The sequence below is a fragment of the Ursus arctos genome, unplaced genomic scaffold (assembly GCF_023065955.2).
Source record: "Ursus arctos isolate Adak ecotype North America unplaced genomic scaffold, UrsArc2.0 scaffold_1, whole genome shotgun sequence".
NCBI classification, from domain to species: domain Eukaryota; kingdom Metazoa; phylum Chordata; class Mammalia; order Carnivora; family Ursidae; genus Ursus; species Ursus arctos.
This window is the reverse complement of record NW_026622763.1, coordinates 75713822-75734946: the sequence shown is the minus strand read 5'-3', so window position 1 is coordinate 75734946 and position 21125 is coordinate 75713822. Positions and strand designations below refer to the sequence as shown.

The 21125-nt window shown below is 40.2% G+C and overlaps 1 protein-coding gene across 4 annotated transcripts in view; it reads right to left on the bottom strand.

Moving 5' to 3' along the window:
• The window catches only part of AOX1 (aldehyde oxidase 1), an 81873-nt gene that overhangs the window by 45844 nt on the left and 14904 nt on the right, over positions 1–21125 (bottom strand). For all 4 annotated transcript variants that reach the window (XM_026492224.4, XM_044381309.3, XM_057303818.1 and 1 more), the window contains 12 exons: positions 20972–21098; positions 18962–19023; positions 14501–14590; positions 13731–13811; positions 12994–13138; positions 11791–11883; positions 10262–10413; positions 9976–10069; positions 8555–8664; positions 7407–7591; positions 6299–6461; positions 3188–3280 (listed from right to left, as the gene is read on the bottom strand). In XM_026492224.4, the coding sequence (XP_026348009.1) occupies positions 3188–3280; positions 6299–6461; positions 7407–7591; positions 8555–8664; positions 9976–10069; positions 10262–10413; positions 11791–11883; positions 12994–13138; positions 13731–13811; positions 14501–14590; positions 18962–19023; positions 20972–21098 (1395 nt within the window). The remainder of the gene's footprint in view (positions 1–3187; positions 3281–6298; positions 6462–7406; positions 7592–8554; positions 8665–9975; positions 10070–10261; positions 10414–11790; positions 11884–12993; positions 13139–13730; positions 13812–14500; positions 14591–18961; positions 19024–20971; positions 21099–21125) is intronic.

Below are 21125 nucleotides of genomic sequence, written 5' to 3'. Positions count from 1 at the left end.
TTGAGGGCATGTTATCAACAAGAAGAGCCCTTTTTTTTTCGATTCCAAGGGAGGAAGTTAAGAAATAATTGGTAAAACTCATAACTTAGACAATCCTGATAAAGAATGAAGGCAAAGGGACCTGCATTCTGAGGAATGATTTACTAGTGTTACTCTTTCTTAGAGATCCGTGGAATAGAATGTCTTGCTACTGGTTCTCTAAATACCTTAAATATGTTTCATTAACCAAAGTGGACATTAAAAAACATGATGTCTTCCCCAGGATTTCAAATATGAGAGAGTTGTTAGCTTTCCTGGTTGGTTGGTTATCAGGAGAAGAAATGGGCATATGAAGAAAGAAGGGTTAAGGGACAGGACAGAGACCAAGCTCAGAGCCCAGCATGAAGGCTATGGCTGCTAAGGGGCCTGGGGATGACAGAGTGGGTGGTGGAAATTCCAGGATGAAGATAATTGAGATATGCAGTCTGCGATGCCTTTTGCTGTTCATGGGACTCAAGAAGAGTGGTCCTGGTTCACAGTCAACCTACCTGAGGGACTCAAAAAATAAACCCTTGGCTTGAGATAGATCAGACGCTGTCCTGGCAGGGGCAGGCCTGGAACATCAAGAGGGCAGAGGAAAGTGGTACGTGTAATTTGAAAACATGTCCAGCATTTTTATTGGTTACTTGGAAAAAATAAAAACCTACTGACTTCATAATATAAATGACAGTAAAATATCAGCCAAATATTGACTGACAGTTATATGCAGACAGTAGAGTGTTTTCTAAAATTAACTTGGCATACGACACGTGTGGGATGCTATGAACTTGCTTCTATCTCACACAAAGTTTACTGTTTTACAGTAAGATACACACTTACTGATAGGCATTTTTTTGTTTTAGTGTCCATTTGTTTCATTTAAATGTAAACCTCAATTTTGTAGTTACTAGAACATAAAGCACAACTAGGAAGCAGAAGATTATGAAGAAAAATGATTTAGGACTTGACCCAGACACTGTTAAATATAGGCAGACATTTGGGCCATGAATGTAGGGAAAGAGGGAAACCGAAGGAAGTTTTACATATGGGGGTTCAGGCATGGAAGGGGATCTGAAACAGCTCGGCCACACACCAACCCCAGTGACATAGCTCATCGCTCTGCTCTCAGCACGGAGTGCTCGGCGGGCCTTTGGTCTCTCTCCTTTGAGAAGCTGAGGTGGTGATCAAGAGGAAAAAATGTTATGAGGGCTCCATCAAGTATGGTTTTTTGTGTTCCAGATGGTAAGGATCAACTCCCTCTGTAAAATACCCCTCAAGTGCTGTGCTAGGACTCTGTGGTAGGCTCGCAACTTGAACATCTGAGTGAAAAACCAAACACATCTTTTTTTTTAATCCTAAAACACTTTTCCCACCTTGAAGAGCAAAATTCCAGGTAATTCATAAGCTTAAATATTAAGGAAACACATCCCTAAGTACCTGTGAAGGCTCTGGGAGTTTTCTATGACATAACACTTTTTATCATCAATTATAAAACACATCATAGCATTGAAAAAATTCGAAATCCTGCTGTGTGAAGACTGAGAAAAGACTGAAGAAAAATTCCCAAATACACCTTTTTCCCAGTTTATAATAAAAAAGGCAGTTGATTGTTTTAGCTGAAGATACAACACTTTTTTTGTTTGTTTGTTTGGTAGTCAGTTGGGGTGAATCTACCTGGAAAGAGGCTCTACCAGACTCCTGACTTCTGCTTGTTATGTGGCTGAAGGGACCACGGAGGAACGAGTTTGTCTCGTCAAGCTGGTGATCTCCTGAAATGGTGTCAAAATGCTTTCAAAGCGAATGAACTGATTTGGGGAAAAATGTTTGCCCTGAGTGCTGAAGATGCCCTAGCAATGAAGATTATTTGTGTGTAAGAAACCACAGGAAAACAAAAAGAAAACTCGTCTGTGTGGGAGATAAACTGCTTCCAAAACTCGGCCTTGCAATCTATAATAACAAGCTCCCTTTTATGACTATCAACGGTGTGAAGACTGTCACTTTTCTTCAGATGATTTGAATGCCCATTAATTTGTTGTTGTTGTTTCTCTCTGAGGTTTATTCCATTGTCAAGGTAACGTTAGGGTATTTATAAGCTGAAGGTTGCAGCTTCCATATTTTGCAGAACACCAGGAAAGATGGCAGCTTTTTAAAACTTTCAATATCATCACTTTCAATGGAGTTTCGTGTCCTTGAACTCTTGAACATCCTGAACCTAAAACCTCAAGAGATATATACCAACTGCAACGCTCATTATGACATCCTGTCAGCTTTTACAACTAAACCCAACAATAGATTCGATGAACTGATGCTTTCAAAAGCCTCGTCATGTTCTTGACTTAATAAAACTCTCAAGGTAGTTTCTTGATAATAATTTCAAGGGAAAAACACATCATATCTTATTCAGTTTATCAAGAGAATGACTTCAGATGGCATTTTTATGATGCTGTGGTAGAAAACTCCACTTGAAAGTGGTGAGGAATTCTGTCCTAATAGTGAGCTTTCATTCGGAGAGCTTGAATAGCTCTTGGAACTTTGATTCAACTCTAAATGTAAATCACAGAAAAGAGACCTGGAGAATAGAGACTGGGGAAGCAAACATTTTTTTTTATTTAAATTCAGTTAGCCAACATGTAGTACATCATCGGTCTCAGATGTAGAGTTCAACAATGTATCCGTTGTGTATAGAATTGTTTATTCAAAAAAAGGTAAATCGGTAGCTCTTTTGAAAAACCATTACTGCATTTTCACCAACCTCCAAGGGCTGTGTTTCCTGCTCTGCTATAAATGAAATCAAAGCAGCTGCCTGGCCTTGACACAGAACGTGACTTTGGTTGCGCTCTGACTTTCACAACGCCAAGGGCAGAAAGCGTGTGGCAAACTAGCCGGCTCATGCCTGTCAGTGGTACAAAGCCACAGAGCAAAACACACGAATTTCAAGATCAAAATAGACATTTTTTAAAAAATTGCCATTGCTAGTTTTATTTTTCGCCAAAACTTTTCCTTGAGTTTGAAATTTTAATTAACACGAAAGAAGGCTGAGTTCACCAGAAGGGGAGCTCGAGCTTATAAAGCTTGAGAATCACTGTGAAGTAAGTGGAGTGTCCAGGTGAAGGAGTTATAGGCCAGGCCCTCTGAACTAAAAAAAAAAAAAAAAAAAAATGCCACTAACCTCGTACTTTAATGTACTGCAGTGATGTCCGGAATGAAGATCTTCTAAAGCACTCTCATACTTGTCTGCAAGGCCAGGAGAGCGAACAGGGTCCTGAAAAGTAGAACCTTGGTAGATATTTAAAATAGGCCAGGACGGTCTTGGAAGGGCAGCTACCATGGTTCTTAACAAGGAGCTCTACTCGGAGTCTAACATTTAGGAAGTGCTTGCTTTGTGCAGAACCCTGGAGGTAGAAGCAGCTCTCTGACCACCAGGATACATGTTCTGGAAGGCCCATTCATACGGCTCCATTTTATGAGGCGCCAAGTGAATACAGATCACTGACTTCCAACATCTTTATGTTTCTTATGGTTCTCTCATATGCTTTCCTAAATGATCTGGGGACTCATAAACCAATTAAACAGGAAGCTAGGACCTAAGTAAATAAAATAGAAAGGAAGAGAATACTCCAGCCGGGGATAAGTGAGAGCCAAAGCACAGCATTGCGAAGGAATGTGAAACTCTGTGTTGTACCACCTGGCCAACGGGAGAGGACGGAAAATGCAGAGGCTATATGCCTCCCACAACCCGCACGAGGAACACTTCCAAGGACTGAGAGAAATGGATCACTGGGTCTTTAAGCAAGACTTTAAACAGTACACCTAAAGATTAGTTTTTACAATTAAAAAATTTTTAATGTAAAATTAAAGCCAACAAAGGCTACTATTTTTAATAATAGGACAATATTGACTAGAGGAGGTTGAATGGAAGTCATAAGACTACAAGGTAGAAGTTTGTATCACTTGATTCACCCAACAAATTGTATTAGTTTGGTATTAATTGGAAGAGTCTACAGTTGGCTTTATTTTTTCCTCTTTTGATTGCCTGGTGAGAGTATGTCGCTTATACATTGGCAATCTGCCATTCTCAGAAACTGAATATAACCCTTCTCCATCTATAATGAAAAAATACCCTCAGAAGCAATATTAAGAGAAAACTTTGCGACTCTTATTGAAGTGATCATACTAATTTCTATACCATATTAAGAACATTCTTGGCTTCTGGTCTAGTTTGGTCAGCTGGTTGTAGCATGGGATTAATGAGACCAGTACGCTTCAAGTTCCCTTTGGGTCTAGAAAATTTTTCAGAGAAATCCTTTTAGTTGTGTCCTCCCTAGCCAACAATCTTTAACTGTTCAGCACAAGGGAGGCCACACAAAAGAACGCCAGGGTGATCACTACTATCACCAAGACGACTAAAGGCAGTCTTTCCATGTTCCTCTGAAGCACTCAGGACCTACTGAGCCCTTTTCCTGTGATGACCCGTTTCACCATAACCTTGTGGAGTGGCTGCCATCATCACCTTATAGGTGAAAGAAATGAAGCTGACTCTTTGGGCAACTAATCTTTGACAAAGCAGGAAAAAACATCCAGTGGAAAAAAGACAGTCTCTTCAATAAACGGTGCTGGGAAAATTGGACAGCTATATGCAAAAGAATGAAACTTGACCGCTCTCTCACACCATACACAAAGATAAACTCCAAATGTACGAAAGACCTCGATGTGAGACAGGAATCCATCAAAATCCTAGAGGAGAACATAGGCTGCAACCTCTTTGACATCGGCCACAGCAACTTTTTTCATGACACATCTCCAAAGGCAAGAGAAACAAAAGATAAAATGAACTTGTGGGACTTCATCAAGATAAAAAGCTTCTGCACAGCCAAGAAAACAGTCAAAAAAACTAAGAGGCAGCTCACAGAATGGGAGAAGATATTTGCAAATGACACTACAGATAAAAGATTAGTATCCAAGATCTACAAAGAACTTCTCAAACTCAATATATGGGAAACAAATAATCAAATAAAAAAATGGGCAGAAGATACGAACAGACACTTTTCCAATGAAGACATACAAATGGCTAACAGACACATGAAAAAATGTTCAAAATCATTAGCCATCAGGGAAATTCAAATCAAAACCACACTAAGATACCACCTTACGCCAGTTAGAATGGCAAAAATTGACAAGGCAGGAAACAACAAATGTTGGAGAGGATGTGGAGAAAGGGGATCCCTCTTACACTGTTGGTGGGAATGCAAGTTGGTATAGCCACTTTGGAAAACAGTGTGGAGGTCCCTTAAAAAGTTAAAAATTGAGCTACCCTATGACCCAGCCATTGCACTACTGGGTATTTACCCCAAAGATACAGACGTAGTGAAGAGAAGGGCCATATGCACCCCAGTGTTCATAGCAGCATTGTTCACAATAGCTAAATTGTGGAAGGAGCCGAGATGCCCTTCAACAGATGACTGGATTAAGAAGACGTGGTCCATATATACAATGGGATATTACTCAGCCATCAGAAAAAATGATTACACAACATTTGCAGCAACATGGACGGGACTGGAGGAGATTATGCTAAGTGAAATTTTCACTGAGCATAGAAAGACAATTATCATACGGTTTCACTCATTTATGGAACATAAAAAATAGGAAGATCGGTAGGAAAGGAAGGGAAGAATGAAGGGGGGATAAATAGAAGGGGGAATGAACCATGAGAGACTGTGGACTCTGGGAAACAAACTGAGGGCGCCAGAGGGGTGGGGTGGGGGACTGGGATAGGCCGGTGATGGGTATTAAGGAGGGCACATATTGCATGGTGCACTGGGTGTTATACGCAAATAATGAATCATGGAACATTACATCAAAAACTAAGGATGTACTGTATGGTGACTAATATAACATAATAAAAATTATTTAAAAAAATGAAACTGAATCCAGAGAAGAGAGTCAAATGCGTGAAGGTGACCCTCAACAAGGGTCTGAGGGGAAAATATGTCCAAATCATGAACGAGCTTTCTGTACACCACCTGGACAAACAACAGTCAGAAGCACAATAGCTGAGTAGTGTTAAACAAAAACCTGCACAGGTCTGCGCTCTACTTGCAAATCTTCCAGTGCACAAGCCATCAGCAGCCAGCCTGGACGTGGTCCAGCAAGCCCAAGTGTTTTTACTTTGGGGCGTGTCCCTCTATTCTATAGCTGTTGGGCACTGGGTTATTGAGCCCACTTTGGATATCACCAGAGCCCTCTGTTCTGGGAAAGCTAATACGTGGTCAGTTCCATTTACCATCCTCTTCAGAATCTGCAACACTTCTAGGTAGAACTTGAAGAGGAAGCTGACGATGAGAGTCCTCTTGAACTCCACCCTCCCGCCCGGAGCTGAGCCTGGAAGGGTAACTTCGTCCAGAACCAGCCTGCAAGCTACGTCCAGCATCTCCTCATTCCAGGGCCTATGGAACCAAAAAGAAGACTCCTAGCTGACAAGACTCATTACCTCGCAGGCTCAGCTCTTGTGTGAGACAACGAATGACAGTGAAATGCAGGGAATAAGAGTACAAGCTCTATAGCTGGGCAACTCAAGTTCAAATCACAGTCCTTCACTCTCAAGGTGTCTGGCCCAGGCCCACCACTTCCTCAGCAGCAAAAGGAGAATGAGAGTAGAACTCACCTCCTAGAATGGTCATGAGAAAGACATGACAACTTGTGTTAAGTCCTTAGCCCAGCAGTAACCAACCCCTATATCACTAGAACATTTACTACATGCCTGGTCCTGTGGTAAGCACCTTGTATGTATTCACTCATTTAATTCAAGAGGTAGGGATGATTATTGCCCTTTGACAGATAAGGAAAGGCACTGTAAGGTTAAGTAAGCCGACTGAGATCACACAGTTAATTGGGGTTGACTGAGTTCATACTTTTAACCATTCCTCTTTGTTTACTTTTGAAATGGTAACTGATAACCTAGTAAACACACCAGAAATATTGGCTTAGTATTATCTATAGAAACAAAAGTCACGTAAGCAAACGACTTTAGCCATTTATTATAAAACAAATTTCCATAGTCTAGTTTTTATCACGGTACATTATTCTCTCACAGTAGAAAATGCATATTTTCTTATTTTGCTTACTGTGTCTACTGTGCTATTGGGAGATGGGTTCTCTCCCTCTTTCCTTCTCCCCCTCCCTGCCCTCTCTGTCACACACACACACACACACACTACATGATACCCACTTCAGAATTCACCATAATCAAGACACATGGAAATAATCATGGAATCCTCCTGGAATTCCGTGCCGTTACATAGGAAGGTGGTGAGCATTTTTCCTCTTGTAACAGTGTGTCACCACACAGAGAGATGCTCTGTTACTTGGAGTCTAAGGACAGGATGCCATACCTTCCGATGAGCTTCCGGCAGGAATTCTTGGCACAGACAGTGGTTGGGCCAACGCCTCCGTATGAGATGGATAACTCTCTGATGATGTCACCCCCTTCTCCAAAAAAGACTCTCATTCCCGAATTGACTACGGCGAGTGCATTCTGTTGCCGCTGGGCTTGTCGGAAGCCTGACACAAATTCCCACTGAAGGCGGAAGTTAAGTGGCACATGTAGAAATACAGTGAGTGACAATGATGCACGGAACAGTTTATGTACGCTGCCTCGCTGGCCCTCGTCACACTCTCTATTGTGGGTGGCACCATGTCCCCTTAAATCGATGTATTAAAGTCCTAACTCCCAGTGCTTCAGAACGTGACTGTATTTGGAGGTACAGTCTTTAAAGAGGTATTTACATTAAAATGAGATGATTAGGATGGGCTCTCAACTAACATGATGGTGTCCTCATAAATGTTAATAAACAGAGGGAAAACCATGTGAAGACACAGGGAGAAGACGAGCCAAGGGGAGAAGCCTCTGAAGAAACCAACCTTGCTGACATCTTGATATCAGGCTTCTAGCCTTCTGAATTGTGAGAAGGTAAAGTTCTATTGTTTAAGCCACTCACTTATGGTTCCTTATGATGGCAGACCTAGCAAACTAGTACACCCTTCAAGGCAGGCTTGATTATTCCCATTTTACAGATGAGGAATCCAAGCCTCAGAGGGATTTGGTAGTAAGTTCAGGTCACAGATCCTGAAACCAGGACTCAGTCTTGAGTTTGAATTCACTTTGAGTCCAAAGTCCCTCTTTCCCTTAAGTTCTATTGGAAATGTATTTCTTTAGCCTCTTTCTAACCCCAAGATATAGGTAGAGCATATTTTCGAGTCTTCTTTGGGGAAAAGCCTTATGGGTCAAAGAATTTATAAACATCTTTAGAGTTTGGGTTAGGTGGAGATAAGAGACAGAGAGAGACAGACAGAGAATGGTAGGGACAAGGGTCTCTTGATTCTAGGAATGATCAGGGAGTGCATAGCACAAGTAAAAAGTATTCACAAGTACTGTAATCTCCCCTGTAAATAGTCAACACCTCTTCTTAACTCACTGTATGTTGGAATTAACAAGCTGCAGACCCACAGTAAAAGCAGGAGACTGAAAGGACATTCTCACCTTCCTCGAGTGGGGTATTTTCACTGAGATCAAGATCTCTTCAGGCTTCAGATCTGCGCTGGGGGACCTTCTGAGAAACTCCTCATTTAAAGGAACCTGTCGTTTTCCTTCTGTGGAAAGAAATGACACTTTCCCTGGAACCTGTTCTGTTAAACAATAAAACTTTGGAAATAATTCTACCAAATTATCTGATGAAACTGGTTGTTTGGGAAAAGAAGTGTTCTTTCTACGCTTAGCCAATCTTTCTCCCAACAACGGCATCAAGTGGTGTTTCTTCCAGACTAGGTCTCATCTGTTTTGTTGTTGTTGTTGTCTGTTGTTTGCTTCTTTGCTTGCTTATAAATAAAAATACCTAGCAGAGTAGCCCAGAGGTCACATAGAACAGGACATGAACAGTCCTCTTCCCAGACAGCAAAATTCATCTTGAGCTTTGTAAGTAGGCAGTTGTTATTAATATCCCTCTTGATATTCTGATCAAGTCACTCAACAAACATGTATCATTTTTAACCAGGAACCCTACTAGGTTCAGTGATGAATAAATTACCTTTAATAAATGTATACTAGTGAGGTGCTGCCTTATTTTTTTATATCTTTTTCCAACACCTAAAGAATTTCTGTTCTTTAATCAATACACTGGGAGAGGAACAACTTTAAGCTATAATATAATATGACTTTAGGATGAAAGCTAAGAACCTTTTGATGTTTACATTCTTATCACAAGATACGTTTCTCATCACATGATTATTTTAAAGGGATGTTACTTAAACATACAACTCTGAATACTAACCTTCTTCCTTAAGATAATTTTGTGGTTCAGATAATACAGAGAGTAGGTATTTAACAATGCAGGTAATAGAAGGCTAGTCCGTATTTTTAAATGAAAATAAAAACAGATTTATAAGGGACCAATTAGCAGTAACTATTAACCAGTTGGAATAAGAGAAATATATTAAAAGCCCTGGACTTTGTTTCCAAAACAAAACTCATATAAATATAGAATAGAGCCCAACCATTTTCAACAAAAAAAAGTCTGTAGGCTTCCATCAATGAACAATTAAGTATGAGCACACAACATGAAGGAGTGCCACAATCCTCCTGTACCACCTGAAGAAAGTCTTCAACAAAGGGGCTCAGTAGCTCTCAATAGCCCATAGTTCTCAGCAGGACCCTAACCAACACAAGTAGGGTGACCAGACAGGAAAAGACCAAGCACACGGCCTCAAAAAGAAAGCGACAAAGACATTGGAAGTGTATGGAATTAGGAACAGATTAACCGAATTTCGAGCATCCAGAAAGATGGGAGAGAATTATTAATATTACAAAGAATAGTCATCTTCAAAACTGGACCTCCTGCCTTCCCAGAGAGAAAAACGGATAAGAGGAGCAGGTTTAATAATCTCCAAGAAGGAGTTGTCACTTACTTTTTGATAGCAAGTTGAGGGTACAGTTGCCCACAGCCAGGAGGGGATTCAGATCTGAATCTAGGTGCCTGCTCACGATATGGCCCCCTAAAGACTTTTTAAAATAATGAGTTATTTTCAATACCTGTTATATAATTATAAACACACAAGTGATAAGATAAGGATTAAGCAAGGTTTTGGAGAATTATTATTTTTCATCTGTTCTTAAAGAATGAAAATGTCATGATCTGTCAGAGACAGTCACCCAAGACATGTATGCCAGAGTTTACCATCATCAAATACATACAGCCATGTTCCTGATCTGAGATCCAGCCAGAGTTCTCAAATGCTTCAAGAGAGCACGGTACATCCGTGTCTTCTCCTCTGGGAGGTTCTGGATTACTTCACCCAAGATGTACTTCACCTGAGTCAGGCTGAGGCCAGCACCTAAGGTCAGCTCTAAAGTGAAATCATTTATAAATAATGTGGTGTGATCACTCCTGACCAGGAAATTTCATTAGACCAAAGTTACAGACATGGGATCTTTTTCCTGGATACTTGCTGCCCGGCTAATTGATGGTAGTGGTGGTCGTGGTGGTGGTGGAGGTGGTGGTGACGGAGGTGATGGAGATGGTGGTGGTGGTCATGGTCGTGTTGTTAATGGAGGTGATGGTGCTGATGGCTGTGATGGAGGTGGTAATGGAGGTGGTTGAGGTGATAGAGATGGTGGTGGTGATAGTATTGTTAATGGAGGTGATGGTGGTGGTGGTGGTGATGGAGGTAGTGTGTTAATGGAGGTGATGGTAGTAGTGGTTATGATGGAGATGGTGATAAAGGTGGTGGTAGTGATGAAGGGAGTGGTGATGGTAGTGATGGTGGTGGCGGTTGTGATGGAGGTGGTGGTGTTGATGGAGGTGGTAGTAATGTTATTAGTGGAGGTGATGGTGGTGATTGCTGTGATCAGGTGATGATGAAGGTGGTGGTGGTTATGGAGGTAGTGGTGGTGGTAGTGATGGTCGCGGTGGTTGTGATAGAGGTGGTGGTGATGATGGAGGCAGTGTGTTAATGATAGAGATGGAGGTGGTTATGATGGACATGGTGATGAAGGTTGTGGTGGTGATGGAGGTGTTGGTGGTGGTAGTGTTGTTAATGGAGGTGATGGTGGTGATGGAGGTGGTGGTGATGGTGATGAAGGTGGAGGTGGTGGTAGTGATGAAGTTGATGTAGACTAAATGTTTTTACTATGCTGAATCCTTCACAGAATCTCCCTGAATCTTAAGAAATCTTTGAGATAATAGCTCCATTTCACTGATGAAGAAACTGATACTCAGGACTTGACTAAGTTCTCACAGCTAATATGCAAAATAGTCAAGAATTGGACTTCATAGCTAGACTCCAAATCCACATTTATAGTACTTCTCATCATTGTCATTAAATCAAATTCCTTTGTGGGAACAGATGAGCCGGGCTGTAAGCTGCTCAATACATAAACCTGCTCTCCTTACTACTGTGCTTCTGGAGAGCAAAGACTGTGTTCTATTCATTTATCTTCTATCCAGCACTTAGCACAATACTCCTCACTGAATAGCTGTTACAGTTCTCTGATATGGCAGACATAGAAAGTTTTGCAGTAGACTGACTATTCAGACAATTAGTATTTCATGTAACTATAGAGAATTCTTCCCTGGGTCTCCTCCAGAATGTTATCATTTTTATAAGGAGAGAATCTCTGTATATTATAATTAGGAATAATTCTTTTTCTGCTTGTCTGCTAGACAAAGGACATAAATTGATTAATGAATGTGAACTAAGAAAACAGGGACCATAAGAACTCACCATTATGTGAACAGTTTGCAAAATTCAGTTCTTCAATTCCATCAGGAGAAATTATAACTGGGTGAAAGACACCCTTTAATTTCATTTCAGGCCCTAAAGGATTAGAAAAAAATAAATTTTGAAGCTGTGATTAACAGTGATTATCTGTGGGTGCCTGGGTGGCTCAGTCAGTTAAGTGTCTGACTCTTGGCTTTGGTTCAGGTCACGATCTCAGGGTTGTGAGACTGAGGCCCATGTGGGACTCTGTGCTGGGCGTGGAGTTCGCTTAAGATTCTCTCTCTCTGGGGCGCCTGGGTGGCACAGCGGTTAAGCGTCTGCCTTCAGCTCAGGGCGTGATCCCGGTGTTATGGGATCGAGCCCCACATCAGGCTCTTCCACTATGAGCCTGCTTCTTCCTCTCCCACTCCCCCTGCTTGTGTTCCCTCTCTCGCTGGCTGTCTCTATCTCTGTCGAATAAATAAATAAAATCTTTAAAAAAAAAAAAAAAAAAAGATTCTCTCTCTCCCTTTTCCTTTGCCCCTCCTCCCCTGCTCACACTTTCTCGCTAAAAAAAAAAAAAAAAAAAATAGTGATTATCTTTAAAAACATAAAAATTACAGATCTTTCCATCTGCTCATTGCCAAATCACCCAGAGACAGGCCAGATGGACTTCCACTGAACTTCGAGGATTCTTTGAACTCGTCAGCTTGAAGTCTTGGCTGACTAGTATGAGAGGACTTGTGGCATACTCAAAATTCTCTTTGGGAGGACTCTGGGAGACTCCTCAAAGAAGTAGGCAGTCAAACTGAGTTCACAACAGACACAATAAAAAGACCCTGTAACTGTGAGTGTAAGAAAACCATTTCACATCTATCAGGATACCACTGAAAGAGGAAACGAAGAGCAACTTCAAATATGAGCCCAAGATCAATCGCCCGCCACATGGAAAGAAAGGACAGCTGTCACTGGAACTGTGACTTCTGAGTTGTTATGAAGCAGATCTCCTGGGTGCAACTCTATGTACTGCCCGGATTCCGGGCAACAGCAATTTGCTTATGTAATGAAAATTGTGAAAGTCTCTTGAGCAATCCTAAGGAAGTCAAGTCTAAATGATTAAAAGTTTTTTTCAGACTGTTTTTCCTGAGAACATGCATATATGAGGTTCTTTCCTCCAAAGTTCTTTTCCTCAGTTCCCGCATAAGAGGTCCCTGGAGTTCTACATACCTACAGAGGTGTTCCCCATGACAACAGGGGCCTGAGGATACTTGAATTTCGCTTCCAGAAGTGCCGTCAGGGTCGTTGGTGAAATCCATGTCATTCTATCACCACCAAAAATCCTAGTCCTTTGTGGTTGTTTCTCAGCCATTATCTGTTAAAACAGCAAGAGGGATTCAAGATCATTTTCACCTGTTTCTGCCCCATTTTGATAGGAAACAGAGAAAGGAAATGGAGATCTTTTTAAAAAATAAAGTAAAAGTGACCTTAAAGTAAAGCTTTACTAAGGAATCAGAGTTCAGATTAAACACATAAAAATATTTAATTCCTTCTGGAGACTGTTCTCCTATATCTACCTTTGCTGCTTTTATATCTCAAAGGAATTCATTTCAATGTTTAAAAATATTTTAATATGCTTAATTTTGTCAAATCATTCTCTGGAAGAATACACTTCAACAAAGCTGGAAGTAGAAAACAGGTCTACATTTATAAATGTTGTGATGTCATTTCATGACATTTTCTTATAGATACGATCTGCTGTTTTTAACAGTCAACTATCCCCTCATGATGGTTCTACCCTCATTCACCCATCTCTGCCTTAGTCCCATACTCTTTAGACCTTGGGTGAAGAATGGCAGATGGATGTTACCTATTTGCCAGTCAGCTTCTGAGAGGATCCATAAGCAAATAACCTTTCTAAATATCTCCCCATGAATTCCTCTAGAATGAGCTCAATTTTGCCTTACCATTAGCTCTGGAGGAAATATCAATTCTTGAGTTGGATCCAGTGGCAGAAACTCCTCTTCTGAGAAGAGTTTTAGACTTATCTTAAAAAGGAGAGAAAGAGAGAGAGTAACAGGAGTCATCAGGCAACTCTACTTCAAATCCTGTGTGGAACGAGGTCAGAAGAAGAAAGACATACAGCAGACAGACAAAAAGCCAACTGGCCAGCCACAATGCCTGGGTTCTAAGCCAAGGGAGCTCTAACATAAACCTAGTTACTAGTAACTCAGTGCAGATTACAATGGTCCTCCAAAGCTCAACTTCCTGCACATTCTCCTTACAGTCTGGGAAAGCAGAGGAGGCACCAGCAGCTGAGAACAAGAACGTTTCCCCAAATGGCCACCTCTCACTTCTCCCTCTGCCAGTTCTTCAGTCCCCTAACGTCTTCACTTTGCTGCTAGCCCTTGAAAAAAGACTTGAAAAAGCTTTTTCTTTTTTAATTTATTTATTTTTAAACTAAGAGACATTAAGGGATCAATGTGTTTTCTCTCCTATGGATAGTTGTACTTGAACCACATAATATCTGGAATGAGGAATAAAGTTGTTAGGACAGGGTTTTTTTTTCTTTCTTTTTTTTTTTTTTTGGATGAAGATGGAGAATGGAGCCGTTGGCGGGGGGGGGGCATGCTGAAATCCATCAAATGAGTCAACCTAGGCAGCCATTTATTCTTCCTAAAAGTAAGCTGGTTTCTGTTCATGAGAAAACCTTATAAAAAATTTACATTTCACTGACCTTATTTACTTCTTCAAGTTCTGGTAATTCATTTATTTCTTGATCCAAATAGCAAACCCCATTTTCTCTACTTTGACAGCAGCCAGAAGTCTAGTGGGTGAAACAAATAATCAAGAATTTATTGCTGATTCTACTAAGTATTTTTTCAGCTTTCTTGAGGTATAATTGACAAAATTATATATTTGAAACAAACAATGTGGGGATGCCTGGGTGGCTCAGTCAGTTAAGCATCTGCCTTCAGCTCAGGTCATGATCTCGGGATCCTGGGATTGAGCCCCACATCAGGCTCTTTGCTCAGCAGGGAGCCTGCTTCTCCCTCTGCCTCTGCTTTCCCTGCTTGTGCTCTTTCTCTCTCTGACAAATAAATAAATAAAAGCTTTAAAAAATATAAAGTGCACAATGTGGTTGTTTTACATATGCATAGTTTGTTAAATTACCACAATCAGTTTAATGAACACATCCATCATCTCACATATACCATCCTTGTGTGTGTTGTGAAAACACTTAAGTTCTAATCTCTCAGCAAATTTCAAGTACACAACACAATGTTATTAACTATAGTCACCATGTTGTAAATTAGATTCCCAGAGCTTATTCATCTTGTAACTGAAGTTTGTGCCCTTTAACCAGCATCTCTTTCTCCCAGTCCCTGCCCCCGGTAGCCACCATTACACTGTTTCTATGAGTTCAACTTTTTTTCTTTTTCATATTTCACATATAAGTGAGACCATAAAGTATGTGCCTTCCTTTATCTGGCTAATTTCACTTTGTGTAATGTCCTCTAGATTCACCCATGTTGCTGCAAATAGCAGGATTTCCTACTTTCTCGTGGCTGAATAATATTCGTGTGTGTGTGCGTGTGTGTGTGTGTGCGTGTGTACCTTCATCCCTTGATGGGCACTTAGGTTATTTCCATTTCCTGGCTATAATGAATAATGCTGCAATGAATATGGGAGTTCAGATATCTCTTTGAGGTACTAATTTCATTTCCTTCAGATATATACCCAGAAGTGGGATTGCTGGATCCTATGGTGGGTCTATGTTTAATTTTTTGAGGAAATCCCACACTGTTTTCCATAGTGGCTACACCAATTTACATTCCCATGAACAGTGTACAAGATACACTTTTCTTCATATCCTTGCCAACATTTAACTTTTCACGTTTTGGTAAGAGCCATCCTAATAGGTGTGAGGTATCTCACTGTCGTTTTGATTTGCATTTCCCAGATGACTAGTGATGTTGGGTACTTTTCAAGTACCTGATGACCATCTGTATGCCTTTTTTAAAAAATGTCTATTTAGATCTTTTGCCTATTTTCTAATCAAATTACTTTTTTTTTGCTATTGAGATGTATCATTTCCTTATATAATTGGATATAACTCCCTATTGTTAATGGTTTGCAAATATCTTCTCCTATTGTGTAGGTTGCCCCTTCATTTCGTTGTTTGTTTCCTTCACTGTGCCAAAGGTTTTTATTTTGAGATAATACCACTTGTTTATTTTTCCTTTTGTTGCCTATGCTTTTGGTTTCATATACAAAAAATCATTGCCAAGACCAGTGTCAAGGAGTTTTTTCCCTATGTTTTATTCTAGGAAATTTATAGTTTCAGGTCTTACATTCAAGTCCTTAATTCATTTTGAGTTCATTTGTGAGTGGTGTAAAGTAGGGGTACAATTCATTCAGGTTTCCCCAAGCCATTTATTAAAGAGACTATCCTTTCCCCATTGTGGTCTTTGCACCCCTGTCAAAGATTATTTGACCATATATGCATGAGTTTATATCTGGGCTTTTGATTCTGTTCCACTGATCTGTGGGTCTGTTTTATGCCAGCGCCATGTTGTTTCAATTGTTATAGCTTTGTGAAATAGTTTGAAATCAGGATGTGTGATGCATCCAGTTTTGTTTTTTCTCAAAATTGCACTGCCTATTTAGGGTCTTTTTTGGTTACATGCAAATTTTAGGATTTTTTTTTTCTATTTCTGTGAAAAATACTAATGGAATTTTGTTAGGGATTGCACTGAATCTGTAGATTGCTTTGGTAGTATGGACATTTTAACAATATTAATTCTTCCAATCCATGAACATGGGATATCTTTCCATTTATTTCTGTCTTCCTCAATTTCTTTCAACAGTATCTTCTAGTTTTCAGTGTATAGATCATTCACTTTCTTGGTTAAATTTATTCCTAAGTATTTTATTGTTTTTGATGCTTTTATAAATAGGATTGTTTTATTAATCTTTCTGATAGCTTGTTGGTATATAGCAACACAACTGAATTTTGTATGTTGATTTTATATCCTGCAACATTAGTTCATTGATTAGTTCTAACATTTTTTTGTATATAGCAACACAACTGAATTTTGTATGTTGATTTTATATCCTGCAACATTAGTTCATTGATTAGTTCTAACATTTTTTTTGGTGGAGTCTTCAGGGTATTCTATACATCAAATCATGTCATATGCAGACAATTTTATTTCTTTCTTCCCAATTTCGATGCCTTTTATTTCTTTTTCTTGATGAATAGTTTGGCTAGGACTTCTGGTATTATGCTTAACAGAAGTGGTGAGAGTGGGCATCCTTGTCTTGTTCCTGTTTCCATTTATTGTATTCTTCAGCTCCAGAATTTCTGTTTGCCTCTTTTTTTTTTTATTATTTCTATCTCTTCTATCTATATGTTAAACTTCTCATTTAGTTTGTATATTGTTTTCCTGATCTTGTTGAATTATCTTTCCATGTTTTCTTGTTGCTCATGGTTGGTTGGATCCATGTCCTACTGATGCTCTCTCAGAGCCCTGGCTGCTCTTCTCCCACCCTTTCCTGCCCCCAGATTGTGCAGCACTCCTCAGTATTCTGGATGGGGTGAGAAAGAAGTGGGCCTCTCTGGCAGTGTCCACACAGCTAGGGAAGACAGATACCCACTCACATACTCTCACGTTCCCCCATGGCATAAATCAGGAGCCAAGAAGGTCTGACTTGGCACTGAACTGTGTCACCTTGAGGGAAGGATGATGCAGATAAAGTGAAACTGTCCCTTTCACTCTCTTCAATGCATACAATCTTGGATTTATTGTTGTTGTTGTTCCACTGGTGTGATGGGATTTCTCCACTGGACTCCTGGACTTCCATAAGCCACTCTTATCCAGGAATAATTGTCAAAATTTGTGTTCTTTGGGAAGAAGAGAGTAGAAAACTCCCATTTCACCGTCTTGCTGATGTCACCCCGCTATTGCCTAAGTCTTGATTCAAGGCTGGTACCTGTCCTCACCTAGATGGAAAAGCTGCTGGTCCAGCCTCAGGTAGGGTTGGTCTTCTGGGGTAAGCTGCTGAAGCTGGAGATGAAATGCAAAGTCCAGGCAGGAAGCAAAGTCCCCTCTACTAACTATTAAATAAAACAGGTGACTACTAGTTGAAACATAATACAGAATCAATACTGCTAAATGTTATGAAAAAGAACCATGTGTATGTAAACATATCCATACTAACTCCTAATAAAAAAAAATCTAAGGTTACAAGAAAATTTGAATAGTAGTGATTATTCAACAAGTTAAAATATGTAAAAATCTTGTAACAAAGTCTGGTACTCAGCAATAAATATTAACAATATTAATAATATCTAATATTTTATTAGTGATATATATTAACAATTACTATGACTATCACTCAGTTCTTATTTATGACATATTGATTTCATAGTTTTAACGTCCAAAGGGCAATCATCTGTCCCTCATTTCCAGGTTGTTTGTTCATTTATTCATGCAACAAACGGTGACTGAGTGGCTACTCAGTCGGTGCATGGTTACCAGCCCTGAGATGCACAGGCTCCGCTGTCAAGCAGCCCACTGCCTGACGGAGAGATGGGAGAGCAAATGGAATGAAACCACGGTGTGACCACCGCTGTGACAGGGGCATGCACAGAGGGCTGCAGGAGCAACAGCGGGCGGTGCATCTGACACAAACCGACCAGGAAAAACCCCTCGAAACAATGACCCACAGCCAAAATCACAGTGTTTAGGTGCTCATTATGTGACTATCAGGGCATGCTCAATGAATGAGAGTAAGAACCTGCCCAAGATCAAATAACAAACAGCAATTACAGACCCTGAGATAAGAAGGGGCCTTGTATTAGTAACAATAGCTGTTCCCCTAATCACATCTGGTAATCCGTAATGTTTTGTTTCATTAGAAAAAAAATACACTCAATAATGTGTTCCTTTCGGGAATGCCTGCATGGCTTGGTAGGTTAAGCATCCAACTCTTGATTTCGGCTCAGTTCGTGATCTCAGGGTCATAGGACTAAGCCCCACATAGGGTTCCACACTCAGTGGGGAGTCTGCTTAAGATTCTCTCTGCCTCTCCCTCTGTCCCTCTCCCTTGCAACACTCAATCTCTCTCTCTCTCTCACTCTCTCTAAAATAATTAAATCTTTAAAAAAAAAAAAGTATTCCTTTCTACTTACTTTACAGAAAGTCTTGCATGCATCAATTATGGGCCTATATCCAGTGCAACGACAGAGGTTACCTGAAGGAGAAAAACTCAACTGTATTACTCAGGTAACCTAGAGAGAGGCAGAGTCTGCCAAATACATGATGGAAGTAAGGACCCCATCCAAGAAGAAAGTGCCATTGGACATTTCAGTCTACATAATCTACAATTTCTTTTGTCAGCAACTTGGGATGTTGAGAGTCCTGAAGTAGAGCTGAACAACTCAGTTATTTGTGTTTTCTCTCTGTAGACAGTTTTAGATCTTCTGCTTATGGTAGGTGCTCAAAGAACACAATGATTTCAAGCTAAAAACTTGGTCTACAGGCATATTGAGGAGCAAAGCTTCAGTTGACAGATCAAAGACATTTTACAGCAGCAAAGGCAATCATTAAACTTTGGAAATAACTGGGCACACAATTTATTTACAATAGATCGTTAGGGCAGCGTTTCTCTCATAGTGGTCCACAGCCCACATTCACCCCCCACCCCTTCTCCAATCTGGGGTCTTATTTTAAAAAAGAAAGCCACCGAAGCAAGCTATCTGGGGTTTAATCCCAGGAATCTTTACTCTTTTCAAATCCCCCCATGGAAGTCTTAAGTACTCTAAAATTTGAAAACCCCTTGCTCACATTATAAAGAGCCATGAGATCAAATGTGTAACAGGACCTAACGGAAATCAGGCAGGAGACAGTTGATGTGCTGTATCTCTCCACTGTACTCCCATTTGCTCCGGTCTTCCATGGACAGCGAGACACAGGAGCTTTAACCTCGTGTTCTCTGGCAGTGGAATAGGGTCCTCAGGAGGCAGGATATGGACATATAGAGCCATGGAGAGTTTCACTGGGATTTGGGAGGTTATTATGTTAAAAAAATGTTTAGAATCTTGCTAATGAAGACCTCCTCCATCCACAGACACACTGAGCTTCTGAACTTGATAAAATCACTCTAGACTGGATAAAGACGTTTATTTGAAATAAGAATCAGCAGACGATCTCAATCTCTTTGATCTCATGTTGTATTCATCAAGAGCCCTCTGATATCTAATAGGATCCTGAGAGCACCCACTCCATAGGAGACAGTGATGGGAGAGAGTGGCATGTGGAGAAAACTGGACCCTTTCCATGCATAAATGAATAAACTGGCTTTGTAATGTCTGTAAAAATAAACAAATAGGGGCTCAGTCGGTTAAGCATCTGGCTTCGGCTCAGGTCATGATCCCAGGGTCCTGGGATCGAGCCCACACTGGGCTCCATGCTCAGCGGGGAGCCTGTTTCTCATTCTCCCTCTGCTGCTCCCTCTGCTTGTCCTCTCTCTCTCTCAAATAAAAAAAATCTTTTTAAAAATTAAGCAAATAATAAAAAAAGGGAGGAGACTTTTCTTTTTAAAAGATTTTATTTATATATTTGAAAGAAAGAGACAGTCAGAGAGAGCACAAGTGGGGTGACAGGGAGAGGGAGAAGCAGGCTCCCCACTGAGCAGGGAGCCCGACACAGGGGAGGAGACTTTTATAAATAAAGAGAGACAAGAAATATATCAGCCAAGTGCAATGTGTGGATCTTGTTTGAATCCTGATTTGAACAAAGTAACTCTTCCACTTACTGGTGGTACAACTTTAAATAAATTATTCTCTCTAAACCTCAGTTTCTCCATCTATGACATGATAGTAACAATGCCTATCTTACAAAGGTATCATAAAGAGTAAATGATACAGTCTTTAAACAGCATTAATACAACATGTGGCACATGGTGTCTAATATCACCTCTCACCATTGCCATTATTTAAAAACAAAAACACACATACATATATATATATATATACACATGTATATATATATATACATGTATATATATATATACATGTGTATATATATATATATACATGTATATATATATACATATACATGTATATATATATACATGTATATATATATACATATACATGTATATATATATATATACATGTATATATATATATATAACCTACCACCAAGAGCATCAGTTAGCTGCTCCAGAGAGGGTTCTGGATGGTTCCTCAGCAATGTGTAGATGGACATCACCATCCCAGGGGTGCAGAACCCACACTGCGTGCCATGACACTTGGCGATCCTCTCCTGGAAGCACAGAAAAGTTGGAAATGC